Below are 14,225 nucleotides of genomic sequence, written 5' to 3'. Positions count from 1 at the left end.
GCAAATAGATGGGGGAAAAGTGGAAAGAGTGATAGATTTTATTTTCTTGGGCTCCAAAATCACTGTGAATGGTGACTGTAGCCATGAAATTAAAAGATGCTTCCTCCTTGGAAGAACAGCTATGACAAACCTGACAGCGTATTAAAAAACAGAGACATCACTTTGATGGACAAAGGTCAGTATAATCAAAGCTAAGATTTTTCCAATAGCCATGTATGGATAGGAGAGTTGGACCATAAACAGGGCTGAGTGCAGAAGATTTGATGCTTTTGAACTGTGGTGCTGGAGAAGACTCTTGAGAGTCCCTTGGACAGTAAGGAGATCAAACCAATCAATCCTAAAGGAAATAACCCTGAATATTCACTGGAAAGACTGATGTTAAAGTTGAAGCTCCAGTCCTTTGGCTACCTGAGGCAAAGAGCCAGTTCTTTGGGAAAGACTCTGATTTGGGGAAAGATTGAGGGCAAGAGGAGAAGGGGGTGACAGAGGGTCAGATGGTTGGATGGCATCACTAACTCAACGGACATCAGTTTGAGCAAACTCAGGGACAGAGTGAAGGACAGGGAAGCCTGGTGTGCTGCGGTCCATGGGGTCGCAGAGAGTCAGACAGGACTTAGTGACCGAAGAGCAACAACAGACGGCAAGAGATGGTGTTGTGTTAGTGCCTCTGTCCTGTCTGCCTCTCTGGATCCCCACAGACTGGCCTGCCACGCTCCTCTGTCCAGGGAATTCTCCAGGCAAGGATACGGGAATTGGTTGCCATTCCCGTCTCTAGGAGCTCTTCCCAACCAAAGGATCAAACCAGGATCTCCTGCACTGCAGGCAGATTCTTTACTGTCTAAGCCATCAAAACAGAAGGGATATGTGTTTATGAGGCTGATTCACGTTGCTCTATAGCATAAACTAACACAACATTGTAAATCAACTATACACTAACAAAACTTAAAGAAAAAATATAACAGGAAACCACTGAATAATTTTAAGTGGAAGAGTGACCTTATCTTATATTTCTAAAAAGATTACTCTGGCTTGCTTTGGGGAGAACCTTAGGAGGGTGTCGTCACAAGCAGCAGGTAAGAAGTGACAATGGTCACAATGGTGACTAATATATCTGGGACAAATTTGAAATACATTTAAGGGAAAGAAATTAATTTCTACCTGATTGAGTTCTCTTCATCCCCATCTAACTTATAAATTAAAATGATTTGATATTCACTTATGGTCACTAACAATCTAATTCTGAAATTCAAGAAAGGAAAACAGAATCCAATGTGAAGGCCAAGTTTTATGGGGAAAAAAAAAGTTCTACATGGCACAGCTTATAATCATGAAATAATTAGAAACAAACCAAATGCCTAACAGGGGCTTCCCTGGTGGCCCAGATAGTTAAGAATCCACCTGCAATGTGGAAGACCTGGGTTTGCTCCCTGAGCTGGGAAGATCCCCTGGAGGAGGGCATGGCAGCCCACTACAGTATTCTTGCCTGGAGAATCCCCACGGACAGAGGAGCCTGGTGGGCTGCAGTCCATGGGGTGGCAAAGAGTCGGACACAATGGACCGATTAAGCACAGCACAAATGCCTAACAGAAGAGGCCTCCTTAAGACAGTTATGGTGCATAAAAGAGATGGTTTTTGGAAGAAAGCATTGACATAAACAGTGTTAAGGATATGACACTAAGGAAAGGAATTCAGATTGATGGTGGAGAGCAGTGAAGTTATGGACTTGGCGTCAAGTGTATTTATGGGGACTGTATTTGTAGAGAGGATATGGGAAGGAGATTCTTGGTGAATGCTGGAGCAATAAAGATGGACAGTTAAAGCTGAGTGGAATTACAAGTGATCTCGAATGCTCAAGTCATGACAAATACAAGAGAGCATTTATTCAGTTCCTAATATACATTAGCTAAGAGCTCCATGGTAGTCTACATTCTTCATTTCATCAGATGTTTACAACAATCCTCTGATGTAGGGGTCAGCATCCCCATTCTACAGAAGAGGAACCGGAGGCTCACAGACATCCAGTGTCTCTTCCAAAGCTATGCAAGTTGACACCGACGGGGCTGGGTTAGCACTCAGACATTGCTGACCTCAAAGCAGCTAATCTTTCTCATTACCCAATGGTTCAACCTGGGCTTTACCACATAAATTCCAAAAAGGAACTCAATCCTCAACCTCTGTCTCAATTTATGACCTCAGCTAAATGTGTGGATCTTGGTTTTTCACTGGATACAGGAATTCACAGGATTAAGATCTAGAGAATAACAAGTGTCTACTATGCGTGCAGACACTGATTTAGACGCAGAAACACAAAGATGATTCCAATAATAAGATACTTCCTGCCTTCAAAGAACTCTCTGTCTAGCTAAGGAGGGAGCCAGACATAAGCAAGTGACATTACACAAAAACGGAATCAGTCTTTAACACATGGGTAAAGATGTGAGAGAATTCACACTTGGGAGAATTCAGGGTGAACTGTGATGGTGACTATCAGTGCTCTCTTTGCCAATGTGCACCATGCATATAAAGCTTGGAAAGACAGGTAGGACTTCATTGGGATAGAACCTGATGGTTTAGCAGGAAAAAAAAAAAAAAGGTAGATACTCAGACTGTCTATTCTACCTGGCCCTGACACTTTAACTGGGGTGTCCCTCTGGGTGGCTCTGTGCCTTAGTGACCATGTCTGCAAAATGGGCATCATCACAGTGCCTGTTACTGACCACCAAATGAGATACGATAAGCACAGCGCTTAGCCTCCTGCCTGGAGGAAGAAAGTGTCAATAATTGCCGATAAATATTCATCAGGGCTTGGAGAAGAAAATGGCAACCCACTCCAGTATTCTTGCCTAGAGAATCCCGTGGACAGAGGAACCTGGTAGGCTGCTGCCCATAGGGTCACAGAGAGTCGGACACGACTGTAGCGACTTAGCATGCATGCATGCATTGGAGAAGAAACTGGCAGCCCACTCCAGTGTTCTTGCCTGGAGAATCCCAGGGACGGAGGAGCCTGGTGGGCTGCCGTCTATGGGGTCAGGTCGCACAGAGTCGGACACAACTGAAGCGACTTAGCAGCAGCAGCATTCATCGGGGCTAGACAGGAATTTTCATGGAGAGGAAATGGTATGGGAAAGAACATGGAAGTGGAAACACATGGATTTAGAAGAAGAGCACAGAGACTGGAGCTCTGTGGTGGCCTCAAAGGCCATTTTCATGAGGAGGAACACTTCTGTGGACACTGGACAATCTTTCAAGCCATGGAAGGAGGAGAGTGACATAATCAGAACCAAGTTACAGGCACTAGAGAAGTAAGAGTCAGGAGGAAGAATGCCTGGCTGGAGACCATGGGGTGGACAGAAGGATGAAGTTGAATTAGGCAGTGATGGGGTGGTGGTCGTCCCAGACACAGTCACCCGCGATGTCAGAGGAAGAAGGAGATGGTGATGATGCTGATGATGACAATGACGGGGAGGAAAGGGAGGAGGAAGAGGGACAGATCTGCTTTTGATTACATGCTGGCTGGGCACCGTGCTGAGATGTTATGGCAAGCTGGGTAGAGAGGAATGGCTTGGAAAAAGTGAAGAAACTGCCCCAAAGTGTTAGGTAATGGCAGAACCAAAATTTGAATCTAGTCTGTCTAACTTACAGCACTCCTACTTTGAGCACAAGATTCTCCAGGCAATGAAAGAGTGGGTCCAAACCCTACTCTGTGACCCCAATCTGAGAATGTCTCCCATGAGAACATCCTGACTATCTCACACTCTCCAAAATGATACCAGCTACACTTAAAGTGTATCCCCCTGCTCCGCTGCTGTGCTGGGCACGTCCCATAGATTGATGCTAATCTTCCCAACCACTCGAGGAGACGTAATTCATTCCTATTCTCAGAGAAGGAGGCTGGGGCCCAGAGAAGGGATCTTTACACCCAGGGACATAGGTCCTCTCTCTGCAGGGCCTCAGCTGAGGTGACTTCTTGGGGCGACAGTGGTGTGGGTTCCGTCGGCAGAGTGAAGCTGGGGGAAGAGGGCACCATTCTTCCTGGGACCTTCAGAACCTGGGCAGAGCCAGTGGACGCCCTGGCCAGAGGCGCCGGGGGACCTACCTCGGGGCCTGCTTCTCCTCTTCCGCCTCCCTGCTGAGATGCTGCGTGGTGCTGCCTGCAGCTGACCGATCTCGATGGGCGTGTTCGCGCGGAAGCTCTCCTTGAACTTCTGCATCAGGGACTCCACTGGCTCCTGTGTCGCCTCAGCCGCCACTACAGGGTGGGCAATGGGGCTAAAGTTAGGGCTTGGCCCACCCTCAGTCTCTGGAGAATTCGGCTTGCGTCCCCCCACCCCCTGTGTGTCTGGAGCTCCCTCCCAGACCCAGTGATGACGCAGGAGTCATGGAAACCAGGAGAGATGAATCTGCTATCCTGCACATTTACTGATGTAACACCCACTATGTTTTTAAGGGCACTGCCCCCATGCCCCTGAGATATGATGGTGAACACCATCCATGCTTCAAGGAATCCACGGCTTGGTAGGACACGTGTCCAGGCATTGCCGATACAGTGCAATACTCCTGTGACAGGAGAATAGAGTGATGGGAGAACAGGAGCACCAGGAATCAGCTCACCCATCCTAGGAACCAAGGTGGGCTTCTTGGAGGAGACAGTACCTCTGCCGAGACCTTAAACAAGGTTAGCAATTAGCAAGTAAGATAGAATCAGGGTAGAATTGCTGGCAAGATTGGGATAAGAGAGTGCCCTGGGTGGAAGGAGAAGCACGTGCACAGACCTGAAGCCAGAAAGAACGCAGCGCTTGAGTAAGTGAAAGGAGCTCCGTGTGGCTGCTATGGAGCCTCGGCACAGCAGATGAGGAAGGAGAAGCCAGATCACCCTGAAAGCCTCCCTGATGATGAAGACTTTTCCCAAAGGCTGAAGGTGGCCGCCAGAAGGCTTTAAAGAGGCAACCGGCATGTTCCAGTTAGGTCCCTGCGACAACAACTGCTAACCAGAGTGTGGAGTACACAGTCAGAGGCAAGGAGAAAGGCCAGCCAGAGGCTTCTGCAGGAGCCAGCCAGAGACAAGGAAGCCTGAACCAGAACAGGGGCAGGAAAGGCAGACAGCAGGCCTGGGGCCAACATCATTTCAGGAGACGGGGGGCCGAGCTGGTAAAGAATCCGCCCGCAACGTGGGAGACCTGGCTTCGATCCCTGGGTTGGGAAGATCCCCTGTAGAAGGGAAAGGCTACCCACTCCAGTATTCTGGCCTGGAGAATTCCAAAGGGGTCGCAAAGAGTCAGACATGGCTGAGCGACTTTCACACACAAAAACACAAACACACACTGCGGTGCTGTGATACACAGACTGCACGGTAGAGGAGCCCCATCTCACTAAGGGAAACGCAGTTCCCCCCAGACAAGGCGGACAGCTTGCTCTAAGCCACCAAGCAGTAGAGTCAAGTCTTCTAAACCCTACCCCGATGGTCCATGTGTTTCAACACCCTCCAAGGAGCTTCCGGTAGCCACATTTTCAGAAATTTCCAAACTGAGTCTGGTAGAAAGTTACAGAGAATGGAGACAGTGATGTCAAAAGGGCAGAGAAAAAAAAGTTAAAAGTAAAAAAAAAAAAAACACAGAAGAACTTGAGAAGGAAGCAGAGAGCCAACATAAAAGAAAAGGAGAGGAAATGAGAAAGAAGAAAAGGAGATTGGCTGAATGGTCTCTGTGCCTTTGTTCTGAGAAATCCCCAAAGACAGTCCCGACTTTGAAATCTTCAGACTCAGCCCTCCCTCCACTGACGTCTCCAGAGGCTGGGAAAGTTCTTCAGTTTAAGCCCCCTGCTGTCTGATGACAAGGAAAAGGATGTGCCAAAGATTCCTATTTCTTTGATGGACCTTTTCCAGAGTGGACAAAGAAGGCTTCTGAACATCCCAACACCAATTTTAAGGAGATCCTGTTTTCTCAGGAAGTTTTATCAGCTTAGACACAAATGTGTCTGCAGGGTAGCTCATACCCAGAAGGCTGGTTTGGGTATCAGACTCTGAGAAATCTCATCTTTAGGGACATAGAAGGGAATCTGTGCTTGCTAAGGAAAAGACAATGGACAATACAAGTGACCTTGTGGTAGCACAATGTACATATATGCCCCTCTTGATGCCCACATCCCGAGGTATCTGTTAAGTCTACTTAAAGGTGAGCCAAGAAGAAAATCCCAAACATAGATCTACACGCCAACCCTATGATACAGAATCCTCCAGCAAAAGCCTACGGTCCCTTCTGAGAAGCAGAGTCACGACCAATCCTGATGCTTTAAACCTGGAAAGGAGAGTGATCGGCACAAAATGGTCAGAGTTGGGCTATCCTGTGGTCGAAAGTCCAGAGCAAGTCACAGTCTGGAATACACCAAGGTTGGGGGAGGGGGGACCCATACACATCTGTCAAGATCCATGGATTCATTCATCTCCACACTCATTCATTCATTCTACGGTATTTTCCGCAAATATGTCTTGGTCTGCTTGGCTCACATAACAAAAATGATAGACTGGACAATGCAAACAGGTCAGATTCTCGTTTGAAAATGGCTGTCTTCTGACGTGGGCTTTTCTCAGTGTATCCATGCTGAGAGGGAAGTGGGGAGAGAGGGAGGGAGAGACGGAGATAGATGTCTTCCTCTTCTTATGAGGACACAAACCCTATTACATTAGGACCCCAACCTTATGTTCTCACTTAATTTTAATTACCTAATCAAAAGCCTTGTCTCCAAATACAGTCACACTGGGGGTTAGGGCTTCAATATGTGAATTGTGGAATACACAATTCAGTCTATAGCAGACTACATTTGGAGGTGGGACCTTTAGAATGTAATTAAGATTAATGAGATCATAAAATTGGGGCCCTAATCATACAGCACGGTGGCCTTAGAAGAACAGAAAGATTTCCCCTATACCCCCTGAGGACACCAAGAGAAGGTGGTCATTCACACGGCATAAAGAGAGCCTTCACTAGAACCCAACCATGCTGATGCCCTCCAGAACTGGGGAAAAGTAAACATCTGTTGTTTAAGCCACCCAGTGTATGGTGTTTTGCTAGGGTGGGTCTAGAAGACTAAGTCACTGTCACATTGGGGGTTAAGGCTTCAGCATATGCATTTGAGGGGGATGTAAACTATTGGTCATAACAGGGTAAGATGGTAGAAACAACAACAAATAAAAGCCCTTTGCGATGCTCACCATATGGACAGGAAGACCGGCAGTAATGACATGAGTGACAGAGAAATGCAAAATTTGCAAGTGATACCTACCAAAAGGGAGAAGTGGAAGATGATATAAAAGGCTATGTTAGAGGAATATGCCTTTGTCTAGGAAAGTCATGGAACTTTGTTTCAAGGAAGGGAGCAGCAGGACTAAGACCCGGAAAGAGCATGAGTTAATCGGGTGAAGAGGCAGCTGCAGGTGGGGCTGCAGGGAAGAAAGCAGAGGAGTCAGAAGAAAGAGTCTAAACAAAGACCCCTTGGGGAGAAGGAACTGTGGAAGGGGCTTCAATCACCACTGCAGCTGAAATGCTGAAAGCAAGTGGTATGAGGTCATCTGGAGAGGTAGGAAATCCCAGCACTAAGGCTAACCTTGACCTTCCCCCTAACCCTCACTCTCCTGGGTCTTACCAAGGAGAGGACACCGTGAAGGTTTTAGATGGCAGATCTTTGTTGAGGGAAGATGGCTCTGGTGGTAGCAAGAAGAATTCACTGGAGAAGGTCAGAAATGGAAGTGAGAAGGCCAAGCAGGAAGGTGGTGTCATAGCACAGAAGTCCGTGTATGAGATGTATGCGATCTAACCCATGCACGAGATGCTAGAGCTGCAGAGGTGGAGACGGAAACGAAGGAGATGGATCAGGGGAGACAGGAGGGGAGACGGGGCAGGGCGAGAGTTATTTCGTAGGTGTAACTCCTACAGGAGTGGTGACTGACTGCAAGGGGAGGATACGGGAGAGGGAGGGAGACAGGATGACTCCGGCTCTGGCAGAACAAGGTGCCTCTCAACGAGAGGAGAGACATCGGAAGAGGAATGAATGCGAGTTTAGTTTTAGGGAAGAGCACTTGCTGCCTCCTAGATGTCTGCATGGAGAAGGGTTGAGGAGATGTGGGTCTTGTACTCCCAGGAGAGAAACTGGACTCTGCGGAGGCTCTACACACCCATTCTTTGAAACAGGTAGAAAGGGAGTGTGTATAATGATTAAGAACATCAGCTTCTGACACAGTGTAGGCTATGGAACACAGAACCATTCCTGACCTGCACTATCCGATCTCTCTTTCACCCCTAGACCCATCTTCCAGCCACAGGTTCATTCTGCTCCTTTCTGTTTCCTGGAGGCAGACCCTCAATGGGCTACTTTGTAGGTCTTCGATAACTGGCTGCGGGTTGAGTTCGCCCAGGGAGACGGCCTGGAAGGATCTGGGAGGAGGAGATTTGAGGGGATGCTTTCCCTTGCTCCTCTCCTGTTTCCACATCGTATTTCTGATAGAGACTGGGGCCCTGAGGGCTTCTCTGGTGGCGCAGATAGTGAACAATCCACCGCAATGCAGGAGACCTGGGTTCCATCCCTGGGCTGGGACGAACCCCTGGAGAAGAGAATGGCAAGCCACTCCAGTATTACTGCCTGGAGAATCCCATGGACAGAGAAGCGAGGCAGGCTACAGTCCATGGGGTCACAAAGAGTTGGCAAATGACTGACCCTCCACAATCATAACTTCTGCCACGGCCCCTTTTCCACAAGCCTGCTCTCAGACTCTGATAAAACCACACCCTCTCCCTGCCCCTTCAGCTCTAGGAATTAGTAGTGGGCTTCCTGATAGTTATTTTTTCCTGGTTCCTCCCCGTTGATTCTCTGCATTCTGACTATTCTCTATAAATAGTCACTTCGTTGAATTCCTCCTAAAAATCCCATTGGAGGACGCCTTCTTTGCCCAGCTGGAACCTCGACTGATACATCATCCCTTTTCATCGTGGCTCTGACATTCAGCAACTCCAAAAGGTCAGCCTCTTCCCATCCTGTTATTTCTGCTTTACTTTCTCCTAAGCTGCTGCCGATCTGACCAGCTGGGAGCATAGGAAGATACACAGAGAGGCAAGGTTTGCCCCCCTGGGCTGCAGGGGTTTCTGATCCCGACCACAGCAAATCCTACCCATCTGTTTGGCTGCTCTCGCCTTGGTAGCAGTGCCAGGAGCCCAGACAGGCTTAGAGCGGGAAGTGCTTATGCAAACCCCTCCATGGCCTCTTTCATCCTCTGTGCCACTCTCCCCCGCCCCCATCCCTCTCAATCCCATCCGGTAGCTCTATCAATATCAATATATCAAGTTGTCCAAACAAGCCACATTACCTCCTGGTACCCACTGAGCTCTGCCTCCCCAGAGCAGCAAAATGCTCACCCGTCGCCTGGATGAATGCAACAGATGGTACTTAATCTGAGCATCGCGGCAGGCCCGGGAAAGGGAGGGGGAAGAGGGGGAAGCGGCCTCTTTCTAATTGACATATGAGAGATTGTCAAGCTTAATGGGAATGAACCGCTGGGGCCTGAGGAGACTGAAGCCCCAGCCCCCAAGCCAAGATGGAGAAAAGAGGAAAAAGGTACAGGGAGGAGGGAGATGAAGCAAGAATGCAAAGGAAAGCTGTGCTCCGCAATCAAGGTCAGGGCGTGAAAACGGGAGGAGTGGAAAGGAGATAGCTGGAAAAATAATAGAGAGAAGGGGAAGGGAAGGATACGGAGGACGGGGAGGAGACAGAGACAGCGAGAGGAGGGCGAAGACAAGGCGGACCCAAGTGCCTCTGCAAAGGCGGAAAGGCTGTGTTGGTTTTCAGACACCAGGCAAGCTCCAGCCCGATACTCCGTCCGACAGAACGGGCACTGCATGCCCTGTCTACACTGGTATTCACCAAGGCCACGTTCAAACACTCATGCACGGTTCTCTGTCCAACACAGACTGTGAGGTCTACCACTGAAACTTGTCTGGGTTTGGGTTCAGGTTCCCGTAACAGCTTTATCATCATCCTCTTTAACATTTCTAGATTCATCCAGTCTATTTATGAAGAAAACTCATGATTCTTGCAAAATTCACCAATTCTCTGCCAGGCAAAGAGGCTGACTTTTTTTTTTTTTTTTTAACATTTGCTCACTTAATCCTCCTAACAGCTTTGAAAAGTGTCATTAGCTGTTTAGAAATGAGGAAATTGACGCCTGGAGAAGTTAAATAGTCTCCGAGGATCATACCCTTGAAAATGGCAGAGCTGGGATTTAGACTCAGGTTATGACTGGTGGCTCGGGGAAGGCACCCCACTCCAGTACTCTTGCCTGGAAAATCCCGTGGACGGAGGAGTCTGGTAGGCTGCAGTCCATGGGGTCGCTAAGAGTCGGACATGATTGAGCAACTTCACTTTCACTTCTCACTTTCATGCATTGGAGAAGGAAATAGCAACCCACTCTAGTGTTCTTGCCTGGAGAATCCCAGGGATGGGGGAGCCTGGTGGGCTGCTGTCTATGGGGTCGCACAGAGTCGGACACGACGGAAGTGACTTAGCAGCAGCAGCAGTATGACTGGTGGCTGAGATGGTGAAGAATCTGCCTGCAATTCAGGAGACCCAGGTTCAGTCCCTGAGTCTGGAAGGTCCCCTGGAGAAGGGAATGGCTACCCACTGCGGGATTCTTGCCTGGGGAATGCCATGGACAGAGGAGCCTGGCGGGCTGCAGTCCACGGGGCTGCAGAGTCAGGAACGACTGAGTGACTGACACTTCACCTTCACTGTCACTCAGAACCCGGCTCCATTCACTGCACCACCCTGACCTACCTGGTCGACAGACATGGACGTCCTAGTCTTTGAGTTTAGAGATGCCTTCTTTGAGCCTGGGACGTGACTCTAACAGCTTAGCCACCCCTCTTAAATCAACTGGACAAGAAGTCCCCTGCAATCTGTTCCTACCTGGAACCACGGGCTCACCTTCGCTAAAGTCCGATCTACTTTGCCAAGGAACCTTGTTCAGCATTGATGGTCAAGACTATCCAGCCTGGAAGGCCTAGACTCAGCTCATACCCCACGCTGTCAGTTCTGCTGCCCTACAGAACTACGTCCAGAGAACCAACCAGCAGGTAGGCATCACTTGTCCATACTGCCTAGTGCAATGTGTGAGAAAGTCTCCCCGAGTTCCAGTGTCAGCTCTGCCAGTGAATGATGGAGCCGCTCCCTTCTCATTTACAACCCTCAGTTTCTCTAAACGTCTGCAGGGTTTGGGGGAGAATTAAATGTAATTATGTACATAAATTGTCTAACAGAGCTTCTAGAATGCAGTAAGTGATCAACCCAGCTTCCTCTCACTCTTCAGCTTCATGATTGCTCAGTTCATCCATCCATCCATCCATCCATCCATTCATGTATTCATCATGAAAGGCATCTGCAATATAAGATACTTACTTTGAAAATTACTTTAGATATATATTTCTCCTTTCACTCAGATGTGAAAATAGAGGCAGCAAGAGACAAAGTCATCACAAAACGTCAGCAGCAGAACAAGGTCCCGCACTGAGGCCTCCAGTTTCTACTTCTGCATCCAGTTTCCCCAAATTATAGAATAATATGCATCTCAGACCTTGTGATGATCGATTTTATGTGTCAGCTTCACAAAGCTGTAATACCCAGATATTTAGCCAAACATCTCCCTAGATGTTTCTGTGAAGACATTATTTAGATGAGATTAATACTTTAATTAGTAAACTTTGAGTAAGATGGCCCTCTCTAATGTAGATGGACTTCACCCAATTAGTTGAAGGCCTCACCAGAAAAAAGGAGAAAGGAACTTCTTCCGAGAAGAAAGGAACTCTGCTAGCACACTGCCTTCAGATTTCAGCTGCAACAACTCTTCCCTGGATTTCTAGCCTCCTGAGTGAGTGAACGTCCCTTAGTCATGTCCGACTCGTTGTGACCCCATGGACTGTAGCCCACCAGGCTCCTCTGTCCATGGAATTCTCTAGGCAAGAATACTGGAGTTGGTTGCCATTCCCTTCTCCAGGGGATCTTCCAGAGCCAGGGATCAAACCCAGGTCTCCTGCACTGCAGGCAGACTCTTCACCATCTGAGCCACAAGGGAAGCCCCCTCCAACCTCCTAGCCTACGCTGAAAATACTGGACCTCTCAGTCTCCACAGACACAGGAGAAGATTCCTTACATCTCAACAGATTGATACAGGCTGTATCTAATAAATAGGATGTATCTAACCAATGATGATGCATGTATATGCATATGTATACGTATATGCACATACAGGACTTCCCAGGTGGCACTAGTGGTAAAGAACTGCCTGCCAAAGCAGGAGATGCAGGAGACACGAGTTCCATCCCTGGGTGGGGGAAGATCCCCTGGAGAAGGAAATGGCAACCCACGCCAGTATTCTTGCCTGGGAAATCCCCATGGACAGAGGAGCCTGGCGGGCTACAGCCCATGGGGTCACAGAGTTGGACACAACTGAGGGACCGCGCGCCGCACAGCACAGACCATCAGAGAAGGCATCGCCTCGGCAGGAAGACCTGGTATACATGGAAAGAACCATCAAACGTGGAAGGCGTGAGAATCCAGTTCCAGAGTCCAACATTCCCTCTCATATAGCAATCATCTTTTCAATAAAGAATAAAGAAGTAGCAAAGAAAACAGCCAGGGTTCCCTATGAAGATGAGAATGCTCTATGACTAGAATAAATTTAAAACCCATGTACACATTTTTTTTTTTTTAAATGACCAGCTCTTCCCAATTCTCAGGGATAAAAACTGATGGATAGAATTTTCTCACTTTTTAGTTTTCTTTTCCACGAATTGTCTTAAACCTTTGGTGCCTGGCACAACCTATCTTCAAACAAGTGCCTGCAGACAAGACAAATGAACAAACAGCAACAAATATAAATTGAAAAACTTGGGACTAGCCTTTTCTTATATATATGATCTTGAGTCTGTCAGTTAATCCTGAAGACTTGTAGGGTGGTAATAATTTCTGCTGGAAAACTGCACTGAGTTTGAATGATGGAATTAAATGCAGTGATATTTTCCTCTGCTGTGTTAAAAACACAATACCTTCCAGGTTTCACAGTACCTAGCCAGGACACAGATGGTCTCAAAGATTCCTTCCAGCTCCACGGCCTTGTAGTTATAAATGTAAATGAAATGTGCTTTCAACAAGATGGATGCAATAACCACAGACTTAACTGCATGCTTCAGTCTGCAAACCAGTTTCACCCCTCTCAACTAACTCTGTCTTTGTGTGTGTGTGTGTGTGTGTGTGTGTGTGTGTGTGGTTGTTATTTGCTCAGTCATGTCTGGCTCTTTGCGACCCCACAGACTGGAGCTCACCAGGCTCCTCTGTCCACGGAATTCTCCATGGCAAAATACTGGACTGGGTAGCCATTCCCTTCTACAGGGGACCATCCTGACTCTGGGGTCAAACCTAGGTCTCCTGCATTGCAGGCAGATTCTTTACTGTCTGAGCCACCAGGAAACCCAATGCTGTCTTTGCCATTACAGAAAGACCACAGAGGCAGAGGAGTTTCCCAAAGGATGGGCTGGAGTTTATACCAGCAATCAACAAGTCCTGTTCAAGGGAGAAAGGGTCAAGCAACTAGCCAGGCTGGGCCAAAGACTTCTTGGTCACTTTATTTTCACCTTGGTAGCAAGGCACGGCCATGGAAAGGCTTCAGAACTAGCCACAGTTTGGAATGTTAGCTATGTTTCTCATTAGCTGCGATACTTGGGTAAATTACTTAACTACTCAGAGCCTCTGCTTCTTCAAGTGTTAAAATGAGGTTTGCAATTTCAACTTCATAGAGCTGTTTTTGGATTAAATGAGATGTTAAAAATGCTTATCACAGTGCCTGATACAGAGTAAGCATTTTAAAGATGAGACTTAATATTGTTACTGCCAAAAAGATCTTAAACCATCAGTCACAGCAAATCCAGATCTTCTACCCAACCCCAGATGGTGTGTGTGTGCCTAGAATCTGATGGAACAAACTCACAGTCACTAGTCAGATTCTTCTCCTAGTTTCATTCTTTTCATAACTGCAAAGGAAGGCCATGCATGTGGCTCAGCACTCCTCAGCACTAGAGGGCCACCTGTACTCCACAACTGGAGTTCTTCATCTGACACCATTCTTGGGTGCTATATTCTAAGGTGGGCATTAGGGATACAGAGATAAATTGAAATATAGAGCCTTCTTTCAG

The 14,225-nt window shown here is 47.7% G+C and overlaps 1 protein-coding gene across 6 annotated transcripts in view; it reads right to left on the bottom strand.

Annotated features, from left to right (window-relative positions):
- ASTN2 (astrotactin 2) overlaps nt 1-14,225 on the bottom strand; it is a 996,620-nt gene that overhangs the window by 690,534 nt on the left and 291,861 nt on the right. For 5 of the 6 annotated variants that reach the window (XM_070459205.1, XM_070459200.1, XM_070459201.1 and 2 more), the window contains exon 4: nt 4,097-4,249. The exons of the other annotated variant lie outside the window; for it this stretch is intronic. In XM_070459205.1, coding sequence (XP_070315306.1) covers nt 4,097-4,249 — 153 coding nt within the window. The remainder of the gene's footprint in view (nt 1-4,096; nt 4,250-14,225) is intronic. 6 annotated transcript variants of the gene reach the window in all.

Source organism: Odocoileus virginianus, chromosome 31 (assembly GCF_023699985.2).
Source record: "Odocoileus virginianus isolate 20LAN1187 ecotype Illinois chromosome 31, Ovbor_1.2, whole genome shotgun sequence".
Taxonomy (NCBI): domain Eukaryota; kingdom Metazoa; phylum Chordata; class Mammalia; order Artiodactyla; family Cervidae; genus Odocoileus; species Odocoileus virginianus.
This window is presented reverse-complemented; position numbering and strand designations above follow the sequence as displayed.